The sequence below is a fragment of the Dipodomys spectabilis genome, unplaced genomic scaffold, assembly GCF_019054845.1.
Source record: "Dipodomys spectabilis isolate Male_0828 unplaced genomic scaffold, ASM1905484v1 ptg000006l, whole genome shotgun sequence".
Classification (NCBI taxonomy): Eukaryota; Metazoa; Chordata; class Mammalia; order Rodentia; family Heteromyidae; genus Dipodomys; species Dipodomys spectabilis.
Window position 1 is genome coordinate 10676532 of NW_024870683.1, and position 23924 is coordinate 10700455.

The window sequence follows — 23924 nt, forward strand, 5'->3', positions numbered from 1 at the left end:
AGCGCCCCCTCCCCGGTGACACCAGGGGTGTCCGTTAGCAGAATGCCCACACGTAGTCACTTTGGTCAGAAACAAAGTCAGTGGAAGAAAAAGCAAAAGCAAAAGGAAAACAAAACAAAAATCCCAGCCAGCCCTTGGGCCCTGATGGGAGAGGTTAAAGTGCACAATCTTTCCTTTCTCGCGTTTGCTGGGAAGCAGCGTTCCACCATCAGCTCGGCTCCCGCTCATGAATGGGAACACTGGATCTGAACACAAAGACACGGCCAACGTGGTGGGTGCGTGACAGACTGTCGGTGGAGGCTGCAGAGCGTGTCTGCAGGCCCGTGCCCTAAATCCCCACGGTCCCCCGGAACGGGTGTTACTGTGTTAAATGTGTGGCGTTTATCAGAATAACAAACGTCTCTTCCGTGAAGGAGCCCCTGGGAGCATGCCAGGCCGCCTGCTCAGGGACCCCAGCCCCAGGCCTGTGCCCGTGTGCCCTTCTCCAGGCCTCTCTGTGCCAGGGAGGTGAGGGCGGGCTGGGTTGGCTGCTGGGCACCTGGTAGCCCTGTTTACCCCAGGCGGATTCTCAGAGCCCGGGCCTCTTCCCCGAGGCTCAGGGCTGCGCTCTTGGTGAGTCTGGCTGGCACTCCAGGCCTGTCTCCTTGTCTAGAGTTATTATCATTGTTACTATTTTGTGTGTGTGATGTGTGTGTGTGTGTGCGTGTGTGTGTGCAAGTTTCAAATATCATAGCTCTTCCTTGATTGCAGACATTACTTAAGGAAGAAGTCATTTTCATTCCTCTTCTTTGTGAAAGAATAAGAACTTCACAAATAAGGCTCGCGGTCAGGCGCCATGTCCCCCTGTCCTGTCCACGCAAGTGCCAGCCGAGCAGTCCACAGGAGGCAGCCACGGTGCCCAGCTTCTCTGCGGCCAGAGCTGACAGGGTGCCTGTAGCAGACGCCTGTGCCCGGCGTGGTGCGGTCACCCGGGAGGCCCCGGCCCAGGCCTCCCACCCTCTTACAGGCCTGAGACCATGACTCGGAAGGAGGGCGGCACGTGTCTGTGGCGGGGGCTGGCGGTGGGGCTGACACAGGGGCTGACGCAGCTGGCATCCACACCTCCGATGGATGGGAGGTAGGCGTGGTGGAGGATGGGGAGCTGGAGGGACAGCCGGCGCTGGATGCTGCAGGGAGAGAGGGCTGAGTGAGTGAGGGAGAGCTCCCCAAAATTTCCCTGTGCCCACTGAGGCTCAAAAAGTTGAGTCTAAGGAGTTTGATTGTCTCTGAATCCAAGATCTGTCAGTCCAATCATGTGACCATTGAGTCATCCAGCAGGGATTTATTATTGTTGTTGTTGGTCATGGGGCTTGAACTCGGGGCCTGGGCTCTTTCTCTCAAGGATAGCGCTCTACCACGATGAGCCATAGTGCCACTTCTGGTTTCCTGGTGGTTAATTGGCATTAAGAGTCTTAGAGACTTTCCTACCTGAGCTGGCTTTGAACCATGATCCTTAGATCTCAGCCTCCTAAATAGCTAGGATTACAGGTGTCACCAGTGCTAGGCCAATTATTATTGTAATTATTTTTTTTTAATGCCCATACTGTGGCTTAAACTCAGAGCCTTGGGCTCTTGCTTGGCTTGTTTTGTTCAAGGCTGATGCTCTACCACTTGAACCATACTTCTACTTTTGGCTTTTTCCTACTTAGTTGGGGCTAATCTCTTGATATGTCTGCTTAGGCTGGCTTCAAACTGCGATCCTCAGATCCCAGCCTCTGGAATAGCTAGGATTAACAAGCAAGAGCCACATGAGAACATGGGATCTGATGTTGGCCAGATCCAAGTTCAAATCTTATCTCTTGCATTCAGCAACTGGGTGGTTAATTATTTTTTTTTTTTTGGTTGGTCATGGGGCTTGAACTCTAGAACTGGGTGCTGTCCCTGAGCAGTTCAGTTCAAGGCAAGCACTCTACCACCTGAGCCACAGAGCCACTTCTGGTTTTCTGGTGGTTAATTGGAGATAAGAGTCTCACTGAGTTTTCTGCCTGGGCTGGCTTTGAGCCATGATCCTCAGATCTCAGCCTCCTGAGTAGCCAGGATGACAGCGTGAGCCACTGAGCCTGGTTATTAGTATTTTTGAACATTAGTTTTTTCACCTTAAGAAGAATGGGAGGGCTGCATGGGTAATAAAATAATGATTGTAAAGTGGGGGGCACATCACAGTTTTTCAGGGGTGACCGGCTCTCAGGTAATAATTTGCAAGAAGGTCATAGGTACTTACTGTTCTGGGGAGTTTATGTCTTCAATGGGGTCTTTGCATGTCCGGGCAGGTTCTGCTGTATTCCACTGTAGCTGAGGATTCTGATCGAGGTGATTTTTTAGAATGCCCTTTCCTCCATCTGATTGTAAGGCAACAATATCACGCATTATTAACTGAGCTTTTAAAAATCAACAATGCAACATTCAGGATGCTGCCCAAAGATGAGAAAGCCATCCCTCAGCCCTTGTTCATGGGACAGAGGATACTTCAAAGCCTCCATCCCAGAGAAGCTGGGAGGGCATTCTTAGGGAGTGGTGGCTTGTCCCACATCTTCTTGCCAAGAATGGATGGGAAAACCATCTGATCGATAATGTAGCTAGCATAGCTGACAACATTGAAGCCCCTTGTACTGGTTCATATGATATAATGACAAAGGGAAAAAAGTCCTTGTGGGATATTTTTTGATAAAATTATCAGATTATCAAAGGTTAAAAAGAATAGTAGCTAGATGCTGGTAGCTCATGTCGGTAATCCTAGCTAGTTAGGAGGCTAAAATTGGAAGATCTTGGTTCAAAGCCAGCCTAGACAGGAAAATCCATGAGACTCTTATCTACAATTAACCATCAAAATGCTAGAAGTGGATCTGTGGCTCAGAGTGGTAGCCTTGAACTTGGCTTTGAGTCCATGTCCCAGGACTTACATGCGCACCTCTGTATGTGTGTGTGTATGTGTGTGTACATCTGCACACACACACACACACACACACACACACACACATACCTCCCCCAGTAAAATGTCAGTGGGGTTTCTGACATTGTAAGGAATGCTATTAATATGAACTACCACCATAAAATGGCTTTTTTATTTTGAGGTACTAAGGATTGAACGGAGGCTCACACATGCTAAGTAAGTGTTCTGTCACTGAACTACAACCCCAACCTTTTTAATTTTCTTAAATTAAATGAACTTTATTTTTAATTAATTAATTTATTTATTTTGGTGTTGGTCCTTGGACTTGAACTCAGGGCCTGGGCATGGTCCCTGAGCTTTTGTGCTCAAGGCTAGTGCTCTATCACTTGAGTCACAGATCCACTTCTAGCCTTTCTTCCTTTCTTCCTTCCTTCCTTCTTTTTTCTTTTCTTTCCTTCTTTCCTTCCTTCTCTCTCTCTCTCTCTTTTTTTCTTTCTTTCTCTTTCTTCCTTTTTTTTTTTGTAGTTAATTGGAGATAAGAGTCTCACAGACTTTCCTGCCCAGGCTGGCTTCAAATTGTGATCCTCAGCTCTCAGCCTGAGTAGCTAGGATTACTGAGTAGCTAGGCATGAGTCACTGGCACCTGGCTAATTTTATTTTTATTATATATATATTGTTATTATTATTTGCCAGTCCTGGGGCTTGAACTCAGGGCATGGGCACTGTCCCTGAGCTTCTTTTGCTCATGGTTAGTGTTCTACCACTTGAGTCACAGCGCCACTTCTGGCCTTTTCTGTTTATGTGGTACTAAGGAATCGAACCTAGGGCTTCATGAATGCTAGGCAAGAGCTCTACCACTAAGCCACATTCCCAGCCCCTATTTTATATTATCTTTAAGTAGCAGCACAAAAGGATTCCAATTCAACATGTCAGTTTGTGAGTACTATGCATCTTGATCAATTCTTCCTCATCTTCCTTCTCCCCCAACTCTCCCAACCCCACCCAGCCCCTCAAGCTACCTGGTTCCATTTTCACATATGTATGTTGAATATTATGACTGAACTCTCCCAGCCCTCCTCTCTCCATCCACCTGCTCCCTCCCCTTGGCCTCACCCCTACAACACAGGTTCCACCTTCCTGGTATACATGTTGTTAAACTGTAAGTTAGTTGTTCAAAGAGTTACATCGCTAGAACCCTCCTCTGTCATGTCTGTGTATACATGCACATGGCCATGTATAGCCTTCATTCTTTCTTTAAATTTTCAAATAGGTTGTTAAAAATTGCCTAGGTTAACCTCCAACTTGTCTTCCCTAGGCTCTGGATTACAGGCATATAGCACCATCCCTGCTAAAAGGGCTTATCTTTTGTCCAGAATTTCTACTTCTAAGGAAATAATATTTCCTAAGGAAATAATCAAGAATAGGTGCCAAGATACATACAAAATGTTCCACTCAGCACCATGACAAACAGCTAAGTGTGGGAACAAATCCAAGTTTGTTCTGTAATTATGGATTAGTGACATGTGTTCTGGGGCCTCTGTTCAAAGGGAACTCTTTTATTTTTATTTTTAAATGTTTTTTGGTGCCAGTCTTGGGGTTGAACTCAGGGCCTGGGTGCTGTCCCTGAGATTCTTTTTCTCAGGGCTAGCGCTCTAATCACTTTGAGCCATAGTGCCACTTCTGGCTTTTTCTGAGTAGTTTATTGGAGATAAGAGTCTCACGGATTTTCCTGCATGGGCTGGCTTTGAACCGTTATCCTCAGATCTCAGCCTCCTAAGTAGCTAGGATTACATCCTTGCTCAGCTATTCAAAGGAATACTATATAGCCACAAACAATGGGATCAAAATCCTTGATCCCTTGGGGGAAGATCAAAGAAGTATGGTCCCTCTCTCCCTGAGCAAGCTGGATGGATGTGGTCAGGAGAGGAGAGGTGCTTTGGTTTGATCTCACTGTGGGGGTGACTGTGTTATTTTGCCACCTTGAGAGACTCTGGATCCTTGTTAGTCATAGTTCTGTAGTTACACACATGAGCCGCTGATGCTCAGCTTTCCCCCACACCTTTTTCCTTTGAGACAATCTGGTTAAGGTAGCCCAAGCTGGCCTTAAACTCACAGGTCATCTGCCTCAGCCTTTGTGAGTGCTGGGGTCACAGGCATGCGCTGCCGTGCCATGCCTGGCTGTCATAGGTGAAAGATTTTGAGTTGCCTGCTGCCTGGATTCCCAGCCGAGGTGACACTCCTCCTTTTCCTTAGCTCTCATGCTATAAATACGGGGTGGGTGTGTGTGTGTGTGTGTGTGTGTGTGTGTGTGTGTGTGTGTGGTTTATCTAGTGACATGTCTTTCACATTTTGGTTCTCCCTGTGGTTGATTTTGCCGTGCTAAACAGCCCCATCTATAGTGCGGAGGGAGGCTGGTGTTCCCAGAGGGCTGTGCTGCGTGTATGGAGACACCACCGGGGGCACAGCAGCATGGGCCACAGATGGGCCAAAGGCCTGAGGGCTGTAGGTTCAATAGTGGCAAACCAACACTACAGACTTAAAGTGTCTCTAAACAGAAGCAGAAACAACTGAAGTTTGGCTGACAAGAATGCCAACCTGCTAGGAGCTTGCAGGACCCTCTGCGTTTTCCATGATTCAGTTTCATGAATTCATTATTCGTGGTGACTTTGTAGACAGACCACACCCACTCCAACATTCTAGGGTTTGGTCTGAATGTGTCTACCCAAATTCATGTGTCCAAGGTCCTTTTGTTATTAGATGTGTCTTACTATGTTCTTCAGGCTGGCTCTGAAGTCTTGGGCTTAAATGATCTTTCTGACTCTGTCTCCAGGGTAGCTGAGACTACAGGCATGCACCAGTGTACCCATTAGCCAGGTATTGAAACCTAATGGCTAGCATGAATTAAGAAATGGAACTTGCCAGGCCCTGGTGGCTTGTGCTTGTGCTCAGGAGGCTGAGACCTGAGGATTATAGTTCAAAGCCAGTCCAGGCAGGAAAGTCCATGAGACATTTTTTTTGTTTATGGCAGTTGTGGGGCTTGAACTATTTCTGAGTTCTTTTGCTTGAGGCTAGTGCTCTACCACTTTGAGCCATAGCTCTACTTCCAGTTTTTTGGTAGTTAATTGGAGATAAGAGTCTCACAGACTTTCCTGCCCAGGCTGGCTTTGAACCAGGATCCTCAGAGCTCAGCCTCCTGAATAGCTAAGGATTACAGGTATAAGCCACTAGCACCTGGCTCCACAAGACTCTTACCTCCAATTAACCACCAAAAAGCAGGAAGTGAAGCTATAGCTCAATTGGTAGAGCACTAGCCTTGAGCAAACAAATCTCAGGGACAGCTCCCAGGCCCTGAGTTCAAGCCCTAGGACTGGCATGAGAGAGAAAGGAGGGGAAGGGGGAAGGAGGAGGGAAGGAAGAGGGAAAGGAGGGGGAAACTAACCTATTATTATTATTATTATTGCAGAAATGGCGTTTAAACTCAAGGCCTTGCTCTTGCTTAGGTGCTCTACTGCCGAACCACACCTCCTGCTTAGAAGTGGTTATGTACTTGGACTGCAATCCTCCATTGCAGGCTTTCTACAGTTGCTGGGATGATAGGTGTATGCTACTACTCCCAGCTTTCCTCAGTTGAGATGTTCTGCCTGCAATCCTCCCAATCTTAGCCTCCCATTTGGCGCAGTATGACTTGTGTGTGCCACTGCTTCTAGCTATGAGTTAGAAGAGGTCTTGCAAACTTTTCTGCCTGGGCTGGGCTCAAACCATGATCTTCCCATTCTCGGCTTCCAAATGGGGAAAATGACAAGCCTGAACCACTGGTGCTGTGCAAGAGGCAGAACTCTTAAAGGCGATACAGTCGTGAGGATGGGGCTCTCGCTGAGGTAATGAGGGCCCTTACGAAAGGCCTACAGAGTGGGCTTGAGCTTTTCCATCTCTTCCACCTTGTGAGGACAGTGTCCTCCTACAGTGGATGCAGTAATCTGCTTGCAAGCCCAACCAAGCCCTTTCCAGTTATCAAACCAAAACCTTGAACTAAACTAAGCCCACCCACTGACCCTGGGTTCTTGTCCTCCAGAATTATAAAAAACCATTTCTGTTCTGTAGAAATCTGCCAGATTGTAGTATTTTGCTATAGTAGCACAGACTATGAGATAAAAAATAAACGCCAGCTGTGGCATTGCTGGGTTAGAACAGCAATGAGTGATCTCTGATCCTTGTTGGTCCTAACAGGGGAACAGAGAAGATTTAACCTCCTTCCTTCTTTCTTTCCTTCCTTCCTTCCTTCCTTTGGGCTTGAAGTCAGGGCCTGGGCACTGTCCCCAAGCTTTTTCTACTCAAGGTTAGTACTTACCACTTGAGCTGTCACAGCACCACTTCCAGCTTTTTCTGAGTAGTTAGAGATAAGAGTCTCATGGACTTTCCTGTCCAGGCTGGCTTTGAATCACAATCCTTAGATCTCATGAGTAGCTTCATGAGTAGCTAGGATCACAGGTGTGAGCCCTCAGCACCCAGCCTTAGTTTGCTTTTGTTTAACAAGGAATGAGATTGAGCCCCTTTTCCTATGTGAAAGAATTACTTTTTTTTTTTTTTTTAGAATGCTCTTTTATGTTGCTGGTCTTATTCATTTGTTTATAGTTATATATATTCTGTATATAATCACATATAATTTCTTCTTATATGGCCAGGGCATAAGCTTATTGACCAAGTTAAAAATATATTTTCTTGTGGTCCTGAGGTTTATGCTTGCCAAGCAGGTGCCCTACCACTTGAGCCACGCCCCCAGCCTAAAAATATATTTTGAGACAGGGTCTTGCTGTGTAACCCAGGCTATCCTAGAAGTAACAATCTTCCTGCCTCCACCTCCTGAGTGTTGTGATTATAGGTGTGTGCCCTTACTCCCAGTTTGAGTTAAAGTATTTCTTGGCTCAGTTTATTGTTTGACTTAAAGAAATATATATATATATATATATATATATATATATATATATATATATATATATATATATATATACATTAATGCTGATTGTTGCCTTTTGAAAACAGGCTTCTTTGAAGTTATATTTATGAACAGTTCCTCTTGTGCTTTCTACTTTGCATCAACCTAAAACACACCATCTCCTTTCTGGGATTATCTTACAAGTGATTTTGTTGTTGTTGTTTCTGCTGGTTCTTTGGGGTTTGGGTTCGTCTCTGCTGCTGTGCGCGCCGCCTGTCTCTCACCTGTGCTCTCGGTGAAGTTGCCCAGGTTGAGGATGTCATTGAGCTCCTGGTAGTGATTCTGCTTGATGTAGGTGGTCTTCTCAGGGGTGTCCTGCAGCTGCATGGTGACCTCCTCCAAATCTTTATCCAGCTGCAAGGCAAGTTTCCAGCTCAGTCAGTGCCCTGCCCCGCCCCACACCCAGCCCTGTCCCACAGCCCAGTCCTCAGTGCCAAGAAGAGGATTTGCCATGGTATTGTAGAGCTGGGAGGCAGAAGGAGATTGCTACTGCGTGTGTGTGTGTGTGTGTGTGTGTGTGTGTGTGTGTGTGTGTGTGTGTGTATTTGTGTGTGTGTGATGGTACTGGGGCTTAAATTTAGGACCCAGGCACTGTACCTTTAGCTTTTTCATTCAGGGCTAGAACTCTAGCTCTTGAGACATACCTTCACTTCTGGCTTTTTGTTGTTTACGTTAGAGAGATGAGTTTTATGGATTTTCCTGCCTGGCTAGCTTTGAACTCTGATCCTCAGATCTCAGCCTCCTGAGTGGCCTGAGCCACTGGGACCCTCTCCAAATTCCTTTCTAAGGATGCTCTGAGCTGAGCCAGAGACTGCTGGACCCCAAAAGCCTGGGCCAGGTAGGCCGTAAGTTGATATCATCCTGATAAACTGCTTTTGCCTGGTTTATGCTGCCCCAGCTCCCAGTGCTATAGAGACAGCTGGAGTGTAGGAAGGCGACGGAGGCGCAAGGAGGCGCACGGATGGTCCTGGCTCACGGACGGCTGCTGGCCGCTGGCCGTACCTCTGTGATCTTCATCCGGAGGCGGTGGTTCTCTGACTGCAGGCCCTCCAGGCGGGATGTGCTGGCCTGGTTCACGCTGGTGACTGAAGTGGATGTTTTGGAGTCTTCCTTCTTCTGGTTGTGGGTGAACTGGAAGCGCCTGTTCTGCGTGGCTGCATCTGGGTTTGTCCTCAGAGTGATGAGCTGCGGGGACAGACAGGGGTGGGCATGGAGAGCCTGGGCCGTGTCCCCCTCTCCATGGCACCCCTCCCTCCATGTAGCCAGCAGAGGGGCCACAGGAAGGGGGCACTGTGGGAGCTGAGGGCCCAGGGCCTAAGCCAGCCTCTGCCTCTGGCTTGCGTATGACCTTGAACAGGCTGCTTGGATCCTTCCAGGCTAGGAGTGGTCTCCTGCCCCTCTGCAACCCACCCATCCCACAGAGGCCCAACCAGGGCCTTTGAGCCTAGCTCCTGCTCAGCCTCTGTTCCCCCTCAGGCCCTGCTCCGTGTGGAGAGCCCTGGAGGGGACAGCGGTAAAGACTTGGGACAGAAGAGAGCGATGATGTCTGGCGAACCCTTGTGGAGTTTGGGGCCGGGTGGGTAACTAGCGCTGTCCCTGGCAAAGGGAGTTTCTTATTGGCAGCTTCAAGCCCTACACTTTGATTATTGTAGTTCCTGTTGGCACTTTAGCTTTAGCCAAAGATGTTTTTTATATAACACAATGTCATTGAGAACTACCTCTGGCTCACGGTCTGACAGAGCAGGTACTGGTCCAGACATAGCCTCTGGCCACCAGAATCTCTTGGTCTCAAGTGAAATGGGGATGGACAAGGACCAGTTATCAGACTGCCCCTGGGTGTGTGGCCGGCTGGGCTCTGGGAGGGTCTGGAAGGAAGGAGGGGGAAGGAGGTCTGTGGGGAAAATCTGGCAGGTGCAAATGCTGGGAGGCTTGGGGTCCAGAGACCTGGTTCTGGGGGGACTGAGGAGCCCAGTGAAGACCTGCTGCAGTGACAGCGTGATGCATCAGAACTGGGATGGAGGGTCAGGTGCGGGCTGAGAAGTAGAGACCCTGGTCCGGAGCCTGGGCAGGAGTGGACAACTAGGAAAGGAGAATATATGTAGCAGAAGTCCTGCGGGCAGCCTGGGCATGGTGGGCAGGGCTCAGCTTGGCTCCTGAGCGGGGAGGAGTGTTCCCCAAAGGGGCCCAGGGACCTCTCGTCTTCTCTGTGGAGATGCCATCACACCTGGTCAGTCAACAACTCCTTCCTGATCCTTCTTTATCCCTGAGACCCACCCAGGCCTAGCTGTCCCCCTCTCCACAAAGGAGACATCCCCGCAGGGTGCCCTAAGAAGCCAAGTCCCCTGGTTCTCTCATTAGTTCCTTGCTTAGTTGCTTGATAGGGCGATATCAAGGAGATCTGAAGGTCAGCCCTTTGGATCAATGGAAAATCGAAGCATGGCTAGTTAACCCAGTAAGCTTATTTAACCCAATAATACCATTTCCAGGGCCCTATCATCAGGAATGCTATGTAGAAAATGTTCCTGTTGTCATTTTTTAAAAAGTCTATAAATAACTGCAATGTTCACCAATAAGGGCCAAGTGACAACAAGGGTGAGTGATGGTTGTGCCTGTGGGAAAAGAGAAAGGACAGAAAATGTGAGAGCAAATGATAATAACTGGTGTGCTCTGGTGACAGCCACATCTTTAAAGCTTTCTTTCTGGGCTTTGGAAAACAGAAGCCAAACAGTGATGTACATCTTAACACACACAGAGGGTTTTATTAAGTGGTGAGTGCGTGCATCTGACTTCCTCTCTTTTTTTCTCAATCTTTGCTCATGTGCCGGTCCATTGGTACAGCTTACCCACAACTTAAGTGTGGCCCAGGGCTTAGGTGCTGGTTCTCTGGGTGGCAGGGAGGAGATGGTGGGTCCTTAAAGAGATGGGCCCAGTGGGAGGCTGTTGGGTCATTCAGAGGCTCAGCTTGGCAGAGATTAAGGTAGATCTTTTCTTGGGGGTAGCAGTGTTATTCTAAGATAGAACCCAGCTGCTCCTGCCTTTGTTCCTTTTCCTCATGCATGACCCCCTGCTGTGTGGCAACTGGATTTTAAGATCCTCACCAGAGCCCTCCCCTCCAATCCTCAGAAACCACCAAGTAAACAAACCTTTTTCCTTGATAACCTTAGCCAGCATCAGGCATTTCACTCCCGTAACAGAAAAAAAAGTGGATAAATACAGTCTGAATGTTTCAGAAGCAGAGAAAGCCCAGCAATCACGTGCAGTGGGGTGGGAAGACAGAGGCGGGGTACCTTTGGCACAAACACCAGACACAGGGTGATGGTGCTGCAGAAGATGATAACCAGGGCCACAATGCAGAACTGCACGTTGGGCTGGTCCCGGGTGAGGAAGGAGACGGCGGCCCCGATGATGCACATGATCCCCACGTTGTACACGCTCATCCCTATGTACTTGCTGTCATTGAGCGCGGGGATGCTGACATTGCGTGTCTCCCAAGCTAAGAAACAACCGAACAACTGAAATGGTGAACAGAAAGGGGAGATGCTCATTACCAAGGGGCAGCACACACTCCCTGCTTGAGAAGCTGCCGGGAGCCCGTGGCTCACGCCTGTAATCCTAGCTACTCAGGAGGCTGAGATCTGAGGATTGTGGTTCAGAGCCAGCCCAGGCAAGAAAGTCTATGAGATTCTTATCTCCAATTAATCACAGAAAAAATCTGGAAGTGGCACTGTGGCTCAAGAGCTAGAGCAATAAACTTGGGCAAAAAAGAGCACAGGGACAGCCACTAGACCCTGAGTTCAAGCCCTAGGACTGGTACCACAAGAAAAAAAGAAAAAAAAAGCTGCTGGGTACAGGGTTGTCTGCCCATGAGGCAGGAGGAGAGAGGCGGGAGAGAGAGGCTGGGGTGTGGGGTGTAGGGCTTTTCTGTTAGTCTGTCAGCCAGGTCTTCTCCAGCACCATCTGCCTCCCCCTGTGATCCTGAGCTGCATTTCACCAAGGAGGTACAGACTGGGGGTAGGACAACTGTCTGGCTCTCCTTCACCCCTAAACCCACCTGCACAGGCTACATATTTTATCTTGACCACCCTCTCTCGCTCTCTAGAGAACACTGAAGCCCAGAGAAGAAAAAGATCCCTCCCAAGGCCACATAGCAATATGGTGGCAAAGTGGACCATGTCTCCAGCCCAGTCCTAGTTTGCAGGCAGACATTTTGTGACTAAGCTTTTTTCTTCCCTCCCTCCCTCCCTCCCTTCCTCCCTCCCTTTCTTAATTTCTTCCCCCCCACTCCCCAGTCCTGGGGATTAAAGTCAGGGTCTGGGTGCTGTCCTTCAGTTTTTGTGCTCAAGGCTACAGCTCTACCAGTCCCCTATCCCATTTTTTGATATTTAATTGTAGATAAGTCTTGTGAGCTTTCCCTTGCAGGCTGGCTTTGAACTGCAATCCTCAGATCTCAGCCTCCTGAGTAGCTAGGATTACAGGCGTGAGCCACCAGGGCCTGGCTGTGACTAGAACTTCGATTATTCCCCCAATGCACACAGCCAATCAAAATGCAGATGACTTCTCTGCCTCCCTGAAGTTCTTAAGGGGCATGTGATTGGGTTCTGGGCCTTTCCCCTTAAGAAGAAATGATTGCACGAGAGCTGGAAGGCCTCTTTTGAAGGAAGGGCTGTTGTTTTCCAACTTCCTAGAAGCTGGGGTAGAATATGAGGGGTGGAGCTGCAGCAGTGCTCTTGGATCATGAGGTAGATGCTGCACTGGGGGCGTGTATGGGGGTAGGGGTGGCGCTATTCCAGCCCTACATGGCTGACCGCTGGAGTAGTTTCACAGGAAGGGAAACTGCCTCCTCTTTAACTGCTATCACTCTGGGCTCTCATTTGCATTTCTGCTCTTGACCCACCCATCTCCCTGTAGCAATGGAAGAGGTGAGACTGACCCTTTCACGGTGGCCTGGGAGGAGGGGGTGTAGGGTTGAATGGGGGTGGGGGAGAGGTAAGCTTCTTTACAGATTCAGGGGCCTATTCCTGGCCTGGTTGCTGGGGACAGCTCTCCGGGCACCTCTGTACTTTGGTACCAGGCCCACAGCTCAGGGCATTGGACAGCTGCATGAATGGTCCAGGACCTCTACCATAGGGTGTTTGCAGCATAGTGCTGTGCAGTGGCAGGAGCTAGCACAGAGCCAGAGGATCTGGATGGCCTCTGCTAGCCACTGGCTGTGTGACTGGGCAGGTCTGTCACCTTTCCTGGCCTCACTGCCAGGGTCTGAGACATCGGAATCATTTTAACACCCGTCACAGGTTTCTGTTTGGATGAGGGCCTGAGGGCCTTCTGTGGATGGAAATGGCCTGTATGGATGGGATTTTGTGTAGTTGGGTTGTTCCCCCCCCCCCCCCGTCTCCTCTATTCTTTTCCCTAGTTGTGTTCCTTTCCTTCTTCTCTCTCTCATTCTCTCTCCTTTTCTCTCTTTTTTTCTCTCTTTCTCTTTTTTGCTGGTACTGGGCTTGAACTCAGGGACTCTGCTACCTACTATCCAAGTAATCTTGGGCGAGACACCGAGCCTTGGTGTCCTCATCAGGGAAATGGGAATATTACCTATACCTGTCTTCTAGGGTTGGGTGCAGCCTGAGCTAACACATGGCAGGAGTCAGGCCTGGCAGAGGATCAATACTTAATCTTGAGGGGTTCTGATTATGGAGAGAGAGAGAGAGAGAGAGAGAGAGAGAGAGAGAGAGAGAGAGAGAGAGAGAGAGAGAGAGGGAGGCAGGGAGGGAAGGAGGGAGAGAAAGTTCTCCCATCTCTACTGCTGGGCACCTACCATGAGGAGTCCCTTGTAGGCATAGACAATGCCCAGCCAAATGGTCATGTGGGTGTTTTCACAGTGTTCCAGCAATGGGCGAATGGAGATGTCCCGGCCTGCTGGGTCCGGCTGTGCAAAGAGAAAACAGAGATGTATCAGGGGTGAGCCAGCCACTCCAGGCCCTTCCTTATCACTGGACCCTTTACCATCCCATGCTCAGACAGCACCCAGCTCAGGAACTTTTGGAGCCCATCTCTTTGTTCCCTTGGTGTGGGGCTTAAGCTCAAACTAGCATCCACACGCTCTGCAAGTTGGTGCCATCCCACCCTGAACTCCATTGTACCGGCCCTGAGCCAGAGCTGCTCATGGCAAGGACTGGCTCAGGTCTGTGTCCCTAGGACCTAGCACAAAACCTGGCCCGTAGCCGGCATCCGAAAGGTTTGTTGAAAGAGTGATTGAGTGAGTAATGTGCAAATCTTCAAATGTCTCTGGGGCTAACTTGGGTAGTTGAAATAAGGAATATATCCACCAAGTCCTCTTAGGCAGACCTGCATTGCAGAAACAGTGGTAGCACCCACGATATTATGTATCATGTGACCCATCCAGGTTGCAGCTGATTGGACAAGAGGTGCCTGGCTGATTGCAAGCAGCCAATCGTGATGCAGGTTGCAGATCTTTGTGTAAAGTACTCTTTCCACAGAGAGGAGATAGGAGAGCATCCTATCCCAGCAGACAGAGGAATGCAGTGGTAGGGCCATGCAGTCACTCATGGGCAGCAAACCCATTAATGATGATTGTGTCTGTTGTTTTACAGTGAAAAGTAATAACTTGTGAGGGATTCTTAGAGGCTTGGGGGAGAAAGGACTGGTTCTATCATACACCATTGTTTGGTATGATAAAAATTATTTGTGGGGCTAGGTGCCAGTGGCTCCTGCCTGTAATCCTAGCTACTCAAGAAGCTAAGGCCGGGGCTGGGAAGGTGGCTCAGTGGTAGAGTGCTTGCCTCTCATGCATGAGTTCCTGGGTTCAATTCCTCAGCACCACATAAACAGAAAAAGCCAGAAGTGGCACTGTGGCTCAAGTGGTAGAGCACTAGCCTTGAGCTGAAATGCTGAGGGACAGCGCCCAGGCCCAGAGTTAAGCCCTCATGACTGACCGAGAGAGAGAGAGAGAGAGATAGTGAGAGAGAGAGAGAGAGAGAGAGAGGGAGGGAGAGAGAGAGAGAGAGAGGGAGGGAGAGAGGGAGAGAGAGAGAGGGAGGGAGGGAGAGAGAGAGAGAGGGAGGGAGAGAGGGAGAGAGAGAGAGGGAGGGAGGGAGAGAGAGAGGGAGGGAGAGAGAGAGAGAGAGGGAGGGAGAGAGGGAGAGAGGGAGGGAAGGAGGGAGGGAGAGAGAGAGAGAGGGAGGGAAGGAGGGAGGGAGAGAGAGAGAGAGAGAGAGAGAGAGAGAGAGAGAGAGAGAGAGAGAGAGAGAGAGAGAGAGAGAAGCTAAGGTCTGAGGATTATGGTTCAAAGCCAGCCCAGGCAGGAAAGTCAGTGAGGCTCTTATCTCCAATTAACCAACAAAAAACTAGAAGTGGAGTTATGGCTCTAAGTGGTAGAATGCTAGCCTTGAGTAAATAAACACACACACACACACAAGAACCACAACTATTTGTGGGAGAGTTGCACCATTTTTCTTCTTCCTCTTCTTCCTAACTTCCTTCCATCCTTCCTCTCCCTCCATCCCTCCCTCCCTCTCTCCTTTTGTTCTTTCATGTTCCTTCCTTTCCTTTCTCTTTCCTTTCTTCCTTTCTCTCTCCTTTCTTTCTTTCTTTCTTTTCTTCTTCTCCTTCTTTTCCTCCTCTCCTTTTCTCCTTGTCCTGCTTCTTCTTCATGCTGTGAATCAAACTCAGGGTCTTGAGCTTTCTAGGCAAGTGCTCTATAACCTCCATCCCCAGCCCCACAGTTTTTTAACTAAAGCTGAACCTCCCCCTCAACAACCTGCCTCAGTAAAGATCAGACAAGTTGGCAGTCAGTCCTCAGAGTGGATGCTGCGGTATCCACCCCGTTTACAGGTACTGACTTAGAAATAAATCTCCCAAATCTGACCAGGATGCTGGTCACAGTGGCCGGGGTTAGAGGTAGTCAGGAGTCATGAAGTTCCTGTCCTTCCAAGGCTGGGGGATGGGGGCATCATCAAGCGACTCTCCTACTGATTCCCAAAGCAAGCGGAGCAACCGAGCCTCCTGCTGGGCCATTGGGATCCTGCTGGGCCTGGGGGTGACAGCAGCACCTAGGGGCAGGGATGGGAGCCACACCTGAGCACTTACATGGCGTCATTATCATTCACCAAAGCACCACTAGAGGGCACCAAAGAACCAGGCGGGGAGGCAGTTTGCTGCTGCGGATGACCTACCACCTCCTGGGGACCCACAACTACTGTGGCTCAGTGGGACTGCACATGGCCAGACTGTCACAGCTACATCCTGCCCATCCAGGATATACCCACAGGCCTTAACTGAGGCCAGACGTCCAAGCACCATGGGCAGACCCTCTCCACGGCTCCAGCACAGCTGTTGGGCACTGCCCCAGTTGGAGGGCACTGGGCCTGTGGGTAGGTATAGGACACCTAACACCTGTAGATGCTGTGTTGGAGCCTCAGGATGGGCCTGTGTGTGCCTCTGAGGCCTACTTCTCAGTACAGCTGAGGCAACTGTGTTTCTACTGCTTCAAAAATGTGAGAGTTGGGATGAGAGGCCCACTGGGAGTTGCAACTGTTTTCTCTCAATCATTCATTCATTCATTGATTCACTCAGTACATGACGATTAAGCACTATTATTTTCCAGGGACTGTTGTGGGCACAGGATGTCAACTAAGCAGGACAGGAGAGAGTCTCGTCCTCATGAGGCTCCTGTCCTGGTAGGACCAGGCTGGTTTCCATGAGAAGTGTCCTTTGGTGGAGAGTGCAGGGGCTTCTCCCAGTGTCAGCAGACGTAAGGACCTCAAGGCTCATCTCGTTACGAGTGACCGCATTGTGCTGGTGGCCAGCCTGAGACCTGAACTCACAGCATCTCATAGCAAGCTCCGGCGTATCCATCCATTTCTTCTTTCTTTTTTGGGGGGAGTGGGAGTCCTGGGTTTTGAACCTAGGTCCTGGGTGCGTCCCTGAGCCTTTTTGTGCTCAAGGCTAGCTCTCTAGCACTTGAGCCACAGCGCCACTTCTGGCTTTTTCTGAGTAGTTTATTGGAGACAAGAGTCTCACAAACTTTCCTGCCCAGGCTGGCTTTGAACTGCCGTGCTCAAATCTCAGCCTCCTGAGTAGTGCCTGGCCACTTCTTAAACTCAGTTTACAGGTGAGGAAATCAAGGCACAGAGAGGTTAAGTAACTTGGTCAGCATCTCCAGTGGATCAGTGTCAGATTAATCCCAGCCTTGTCTGACTCCTGTCACTTCTTGTCTGACTCCTCCCCCTCTCACATGCCCTCCCCTTCCCTGCTCCTTGAAAGCACTACCCCAGATTCCAAGGAGAGGGGTGTGTGGATTTGCTCTGCTTCCTGGAGGGCCGTTAAGCATTCAGTAGAGGCCTCTTGAAGCCCCGAAGTCCCCAGAGCACCAGGTAGGCTGTGCTTGGGTGCTATAACCTGAAGTCAAGTTGAGAAAATGCCCTTTCCTGCCAGGCAGGGCGCTGTGCCCAGCAGAGAGGTATGCCCATTTGTGATGGCCGGAAGGCCAACCGCTCACACCTGGTGCTCAGCAGGAGGCCTGCAGAAACTGCTGGGGAATCCTCCCTCGTCCGTTCACGGAGAGGAGAGCAGCTGGCTCCTGTCCTTCCACGGAACTCAGGTCAGTGGTTCCAGCATGCCGTGTGCAGAGACAGGCTACCCACATGGGCTGGCAGGAGTGGGGATACTTAGGCCTGAATGGTCAAAAGGCTTGGTCCTGCTACAGACTTCCTGGGTGAGCATGGGCAAACCCTTTTCCAGACCTCAGTTTCCCATCGGAGCCTGTAAGTTCACTTACAGCATAGTTCTTAAGAGCCTGAATCACGGGAAAGGATTTGGTTTTATATTCATTCATTCATGCATGCATTCATTCAAAATCAATGCAGCTTGCATTCACCCACTGCTGTGTGTTCTACACTGTATTTACACTGGGATGCAAGTGGTAAAGCCAGAATAATGCTTGTGTCCTTGGAGTGAACATTATAGTGGATACAGATGTTCATTAAACTGCCCGGCAGTGACAAGGATTTCCAAGAAGAACTCCAAGGTCTTTCAAGGATTACTGGCCGATCTGCTAAGCATGGAAGGCTTTCTGGAAGTGGTGATATTGGTCTGAGACCTGAAGGAGCAAACACGTCAGAGGGCAGGTGGGAGAGGATCTGAGGTAGTAGGGACTTCGGCTTGTGTTAGGAATGAAGCAGAGCCAGCATGGTGGGGGTGTGGTAGCCGGGGACCAGCGTGAGGTCTCACGGGCCTTGGGGAGCCTGGAGCAATGCAGATGGGGTCCTGCCTCGGATCGCATGTCTTCCCATCCCCTTGCCGGCTGTGGGTGACTCTGAACACAACCGTGAGCCTCTTGGAGCTGAGCCTTCCTCATCTGTAACCTCCGGGGTGGCCGCCGAGGAGATCCAGGGAGGTGCCCGGTGTGTCTGCAGCCCGCAGATGCTGGCGTGCCTGCCACAGATGTGTCAGCCATCATTATCTCCAACTGCCGAGTCACAGGGTGCTGGAGCCTGGAGGAACCTTCCAGATCCCGCAGGGGCTGGACTGCTTATCTCCACAGCAGCAGCCCCACGTCTCCCAGGCAGCAAAGCCACCAGCTGTCACTTCAAGGCAAGTATTTCTTTTCCAATGTTTGATTATGAGTTTGGATGAATTTTTTTTTTCCAGAATCATAGATTCCAAGGGACGTGTGAGACTTGTCCCTTCCCTGCAAAGGCTCTTGGGAGAGCTGCTATGCCTTTGTGGGTACATGGTACAGCTCTTCATGGCGTGGGGGTGTCTGTACTATGCAGGGCACACAGGGTCCCCCTCCCTGGTCCCTGGTTCCTGGTCACTAAATACCATGAATATCCTCTAGTTCCTATGACAACTCAAATCTCCTCCCCCTTGGTCAGGAGGTGTGGCCCAAGTGGTAGATCGCCTGCCTGCCGAGTGAGAGGCTCTGAGTTCAAACTCCAATAACTACTAAGAAAAACAGAAAAAAACAAAAACCAATTCTCTTCTTTTTGCTTCTCCTGGCTTCTGTGTTCCAGAGGCAGATCTGATTCTTCAGGAGAGGGCTCCTGGCACATAGGCAAGGAGTATTCTGGGTCCTGTCCCATGGCCTGTGTGCTGGAGGGAACAGCAGGCATTGCAAAGCTGGGAGGTGTTATGTCCAGGAGGTATTATGGGGGGGTGGGGAGGGACAGAGACACCCAGGATGGGCAAGGTACAGGGTGTGGGGGTGTGAGGGGCCTAACTAGGCCAGTGAGATCCCTGCCAGATCCTCTCTGTAGTCTGGCATCCAGTGGATATTCAGTGGTTGTTTGTGGCCACTGCTGTGGGCATGATGGCCAAGAACTCCATCCAGAGATCCCACCCCCAGCCCTTGGTAGCCCTACATGCTTGTTTGCTATGCGCCTTCTCTGATGATGATTCAGGGGCACTCGGGACAAAGAGCCGGGGATGTCCTACCCATATTACAGATAGGGAAACTGTGGCTCAGAGAAGGCAGCAGATGCAGCAAATCAGAGGACAAGCCAGCCAGGTTGCTCTCCTTCAGAGCTGGGGGGAGAGGGGCTGGGGCTCCTTAATTTCTCTTTTTCATCCCTTCCTTCCAGTCTTGGGGAGATGACACTGGTAGCACTGAGGGCACCCCTGTGTTCCTCCTGCCAGTCCCAAGCCTCTGGGACAAGCCTTAGGCAGAACAGCTCACAGGTACTGCCACCAGAGGTACCAAGAGGCAGCCAGCAGGCCTTCGGGGTGGACTGTGGTGGCGTTGTCTCCTGGGGTTGGTGACATCATGCATTCGTTGAACCTGTGCCAGGTCAGGAAAGATCAGGGCCCAAACACAATCGCCTCTGAGTGCGAACATTGCGACAGAGGAGGAAGGGACGGAGGGCTATGTAGGTGAGTCCCGCTCCACCACTGCATCAGGTGAGGAGACCTTCTGGCCCACTCCCCGGGACAGGAGGACACGGGTGGCTCTTGGGGAGAGGGTGGCCCGCGGGTGTGTACTACCAAAGCCACAAGGTGTTTCCCATGCGTAGACCTCATAACTGGTGTGGAAAGCTCCGGTGACTTTCGGAGGAAACCCCAGATTCCTGGCCCTGTTCTGCTCCTGAGCTGGCCCCGCACCCGCCTCATCGCCCGTGTGGAACTTTCCAGACACAGGCATCAGGCATCTCCATCTCTGGGTTTCAGAGGCCAGTGAGAGAACGCTTGCAGGAGTTTTTACTTCCCTCCCTCCCTCCCTCCCTCCCCCCCCCCCTCCCTCCCTCCCTCCTTCCCTCCCTCCCTCCCTCCTTTTTGCACACTTCACCTCTGCTCCTCTCCAACTCAGTTCCAATTCTACAGCCCCCCCCCTTGAGGCCCCCAATTATGAATTTCACACAGCCCAGACCACCAATGAAGGGACTCAACGTGGCAGGTCTTCACGGGTTTCCCTGCCTCTCCTTTGAGCCCTGCCCTCTTGAGTCCTGTGCCATTCTCAGCATCGTTCACCCCCACACCTCCTGCTGGCAGGGCCCCCCGCCCCCAGACCCCTCCAGCTTAGGACTTGCTAGGCAGAGCTCATCACTCTCTCCCTTCAGTCTACAACTGTTCCCTCCCCAGCTTTGCTAGTTCTAGGGCAGCCCCCACTGCCCGCCAGGCGGCCAGGATGCTGGTATCTCCTCTGCCTTTCTCATTCCTTCCCACCCTCCCCGGCATCTGCCATTGGCCATTTGGGTCCAGCTGGTGGAGTTCTGTTCCTTGTGTCCCCACCCCGCCCCAGGCCATTGTTGGCCTTTCATGTCTGGTCCCCTCTCGCTGTTCCATTGTACCTGGCTCCTCCTTAGGGACCATCCATATGGTCTGAACCCCACCCCTCGGCGACCACCAACAGCCCCTGAGCTGGAGGAAAGATGCTTGGACCCTAGTCCCGGCCTGTGTGCTCACCCGGGCCCAGCTATCTTCTGCCCTCAGATGCAATTAGTGCCACGTCCTGGCAGGTGCCAGGGCTGCTTACTCCTCAGGGCCTCTTAGGTAGCCTTCCTGGGATCCTTCTGTCTCACAGCCATGAATGCCTGGCTGCCTCTCCTTTGGGGGCTGCTGCCTTGTCTCAGAGATCTGTACTTGCTGCACACTGCGCCAACCACGCGCCCCGGGCCACCTAAGCATGCCACACAACTGTCTCCTTTCACCTACCCCATTCTAGGGGACCACACTCTGGGACACGACTGGGGGACATGATGTGGGACACGACGTGAAGCTTAGAGAGGCTGAGTGACACACTCCAAGTCACACAGGCATGACAAAGAATGACCTGACCCTCGCCGGGCTGAGTTTCTCAAATCTAACACCAATCTAGATCTTCCCAGCAGTGTGCTCTGGGCAGGCATAGCGTGCCAGGAAGGTCACAAGTGACCCCTGTCAGTGCTCTCCCCCATGTGGGCATGGGGGGCACTGGGCTGTGCTACACCGTTTTCTCCAGGACCTGCAAGGATGGGAGTTCTGCCCAGCTGCACTTGCGTTGGCCTGAGTGGGCTGGAGCTGTCCCTGTTCTGTACGTGGTACTTGACAGACTGACCTGGACCTACCCCATCCCTGCCTCAGGTTGTGGGTAATTGCCCATGGGCCTGGGGAGACAGCTGGGACTGTAGGAATTGAGTGAAGCTCCCGGAGGATTGTGTCCAAGCTGCCCAGCCTCCATTGCTGGCTGGGCTGGGCCGTTGACCTTGAAGCAGCGGTGCTGCCCTGCTCAGCCCCAGCCTGTCCTGGCTGCAGACGCTGGGGCCCATCACCCTCTCCTAGGTGCTGCTGCTCCCTCAGAGCAGGGCCTGGCTGGTGTTCATGGAAGCTCCTGCTGTCAAGGCTGAGCTTGGCTTGGTGTGAATGGCGAGGTGACAGAACTAGGGTGCGAAGAGGTTTTCAATCAGGGTACTGTGCCAAGGGGGCATGGGGCAGAGCTGCTCTGCAGGCACATGCCTGTTACCTTCCGGCTCTCAGGCAAAGCTCACATCACTCTGTATGGTCCTCAGCCTCCTCCTTCTTTGCCTAGAACATTGAGCCCAGAAGCAGGCTGGAGCCTATCCAAGGTGGCCCAGCGTGGAATCTGAGCAGCTGGCACTTGAGCCAGGTGTCTGCCTACAATCCCAGGGCCCCCCTCAGCTATGTGTGCTCCTTCCTAGAATTCTGGCTAATTCTAGAAACCCCCACTCAGTGAGGAGAAAGGGAGGCTGCTGGCTCAGGTGTCCCCACTTCGGCCTGGTGACAGCAGCTCACATCTCTAGTCCTTGCTAGCTAGGAGGCTGAGATCTAAAGATCAGGGTTCAAAGCCAGCTCAGGCCAGGAAAGTCTGTGAGACTCGTATTTCGAGTATTTACCAGCAAAAAGCTGGAAATGACGCTGTGGCTCAAGAGGTTGAACACTAGCCTTGAGTGAAAAAGCTAAGGGACAGGCCCCAGGCCCCGAGTTCAAGCTCTAGTACTGGAACACACACACACACACACACACACACACACACACACACACACACACACACACACACACACACACACACACACACACACACACACACACACACACACACACACACTTCCTTGCTGCTTCTCAAGTGGACAATTTGTTCTTGGCTATAGACAGGAAGCCCTAGAGAGCTGTGGGTCCAGGGGAATTCACAGACAGTAGCCCGGATGTCCAGATGAGGGTGCTACACAGGATCATCACCCTGAGCCCCAGGTTCTCCTCTGAAAATGCAGCAGTACCCGCTGAATGGTTGTTCTGAGTGTTTTAAGTCAGGAAGGCACTCCCTCCCTCCCTCTACACACAGGCAGGGACAGGACATCCGTTCCATTTTCCTCTGTTGTCAGTCAGGGAGACAAGCAATTTGGAAGCCACAAAAGTGTGGTCCGGCAAAGATGGTTCTGAAACAGGAGGGTGCTGCCACCCTGCCTTGGGCAGCCTCAGGCCTCAGAGGATGTGTGTACCCCCTTCTCGTGCCACAGTGGGGCGTCTTGCTCTCGCCTGTCCTTCCTGCCTGGCCAGCATCGTGTCCCCTACACCATGGACAGGGGCGCGGGCGATGATGCCATACTCATTCAACTATGAAGCTGCCTTCTTGTGATCTCTCACATACCCTTTGACAATGACTATTAAGCACAGAAAGGTACTACCTGCCCTGTGACATGTATCTTCTTCTGAGGGAGCAGGGGTCTACTCTGTAGCATTGGTTGAGGTCTCCTCCAGCCTTTTTTTTTTGTGTGTTCCTCTAGAAATGAGACTCTCATGGCAGCCTGAAGAAAGCTTAGACAGGATTGGTCCCAAGTTGGCCAGAATCCCAGGAGCTTCCCTCTCTGGTCTGGACACTGCTGCCAAAACGCCTCCCTGGCCTCCTGGACACACAGCCTCGTCCTACCCCACCTTCGCTCCTCCAGGCAGATGACAGTTCTGATTACCTTTCTCCACCCAACCACACTTTTTTATTATTTTTTTTGCCAGTCGTGGGGTTTGAACTCTGGGCCTGAGTGCTGTTCCTGAGCTCTTCAGCTCAAGGCGAGCGCTCTATCACTTGAGCCACAGCGCCACTTCCGGTTTTCTGGTGGTTAATTGGAGATAAGAGTCTCACGGACTTTGAATCCACGATCTTCAGATCTCAGCCTCTCGAGTAGCTAGGATTATAGGCATGAGCCACCGGCACCCAGCTCACCCAGCCACTCTTGATCTTGTCACCTTCCTAGAGTCTGGGGACCAGACTGTTGTATCCTATTTGCTTGGGGGAGTCCTTTGAGTTGCAGCCAAGCCATACCTTGGAGCTTGGCAGTTCACGCTAGCCATGTCCACACTGAGGGGATTGTGGTAGTGATGATGATGATGATGATTTTTTTTTTGGTGTCAGGATTAAGACTTGAATTAGGACCTGGCTGTTGCCTCTTAGCTTTTTCACTCCAGGCTGGCATTCTACTAGTTGAGCCATAGTTCTACATCTGGCTTTTTGGTAGTTAATTGAAAGTAAGAGCCTCATGGACTTTCTTATCTGGCTCTAAACTA

General features: G+C 51.0%; 1 protein-coding gene across 1 annotated transcript in view; it reads right to left on the minus strand.

Moving 5' to 3' along the window:
* Positions 1 to 712: 712 nt before the first annotated feature.
* Gabbr2 (gamma-aminobutyric acid type B receptor subunit 2) overlaps positions 713 to 23924 on the minus strand; it is a 332778-nt gene continuing 309566 nt past the window's right edge. The window contains exons 14-19 of the mRNA XM_042697162.1: positions 13732 to 13842; positions 11210 to 11434; positions 8925 to 9107; positions 8147 to 8276; positions 2261 to 2378; positions 713 to 1166 (exon numbers count right to left, since the gene is read on the minus strand). Of these exons, the coding sequence (XP_042553096.1) occupies positions 1001 to 1166; positions 2261 to 2378; positions 8147 to 8276; positions 8925 to 9107; positions 11210 to 11434; positions 13732 to 13842 (933 nt within the window). The 3' untranslated portion in view covers positions 713 to 1000. The remainder of the gene's footprint in view (positions 1167 to 2260; positions 2379 to 8146; positions 8277 to 8924; positions 9108 to 11209; positions 11435 to 13731; positions 13843 to 23924) is intronic.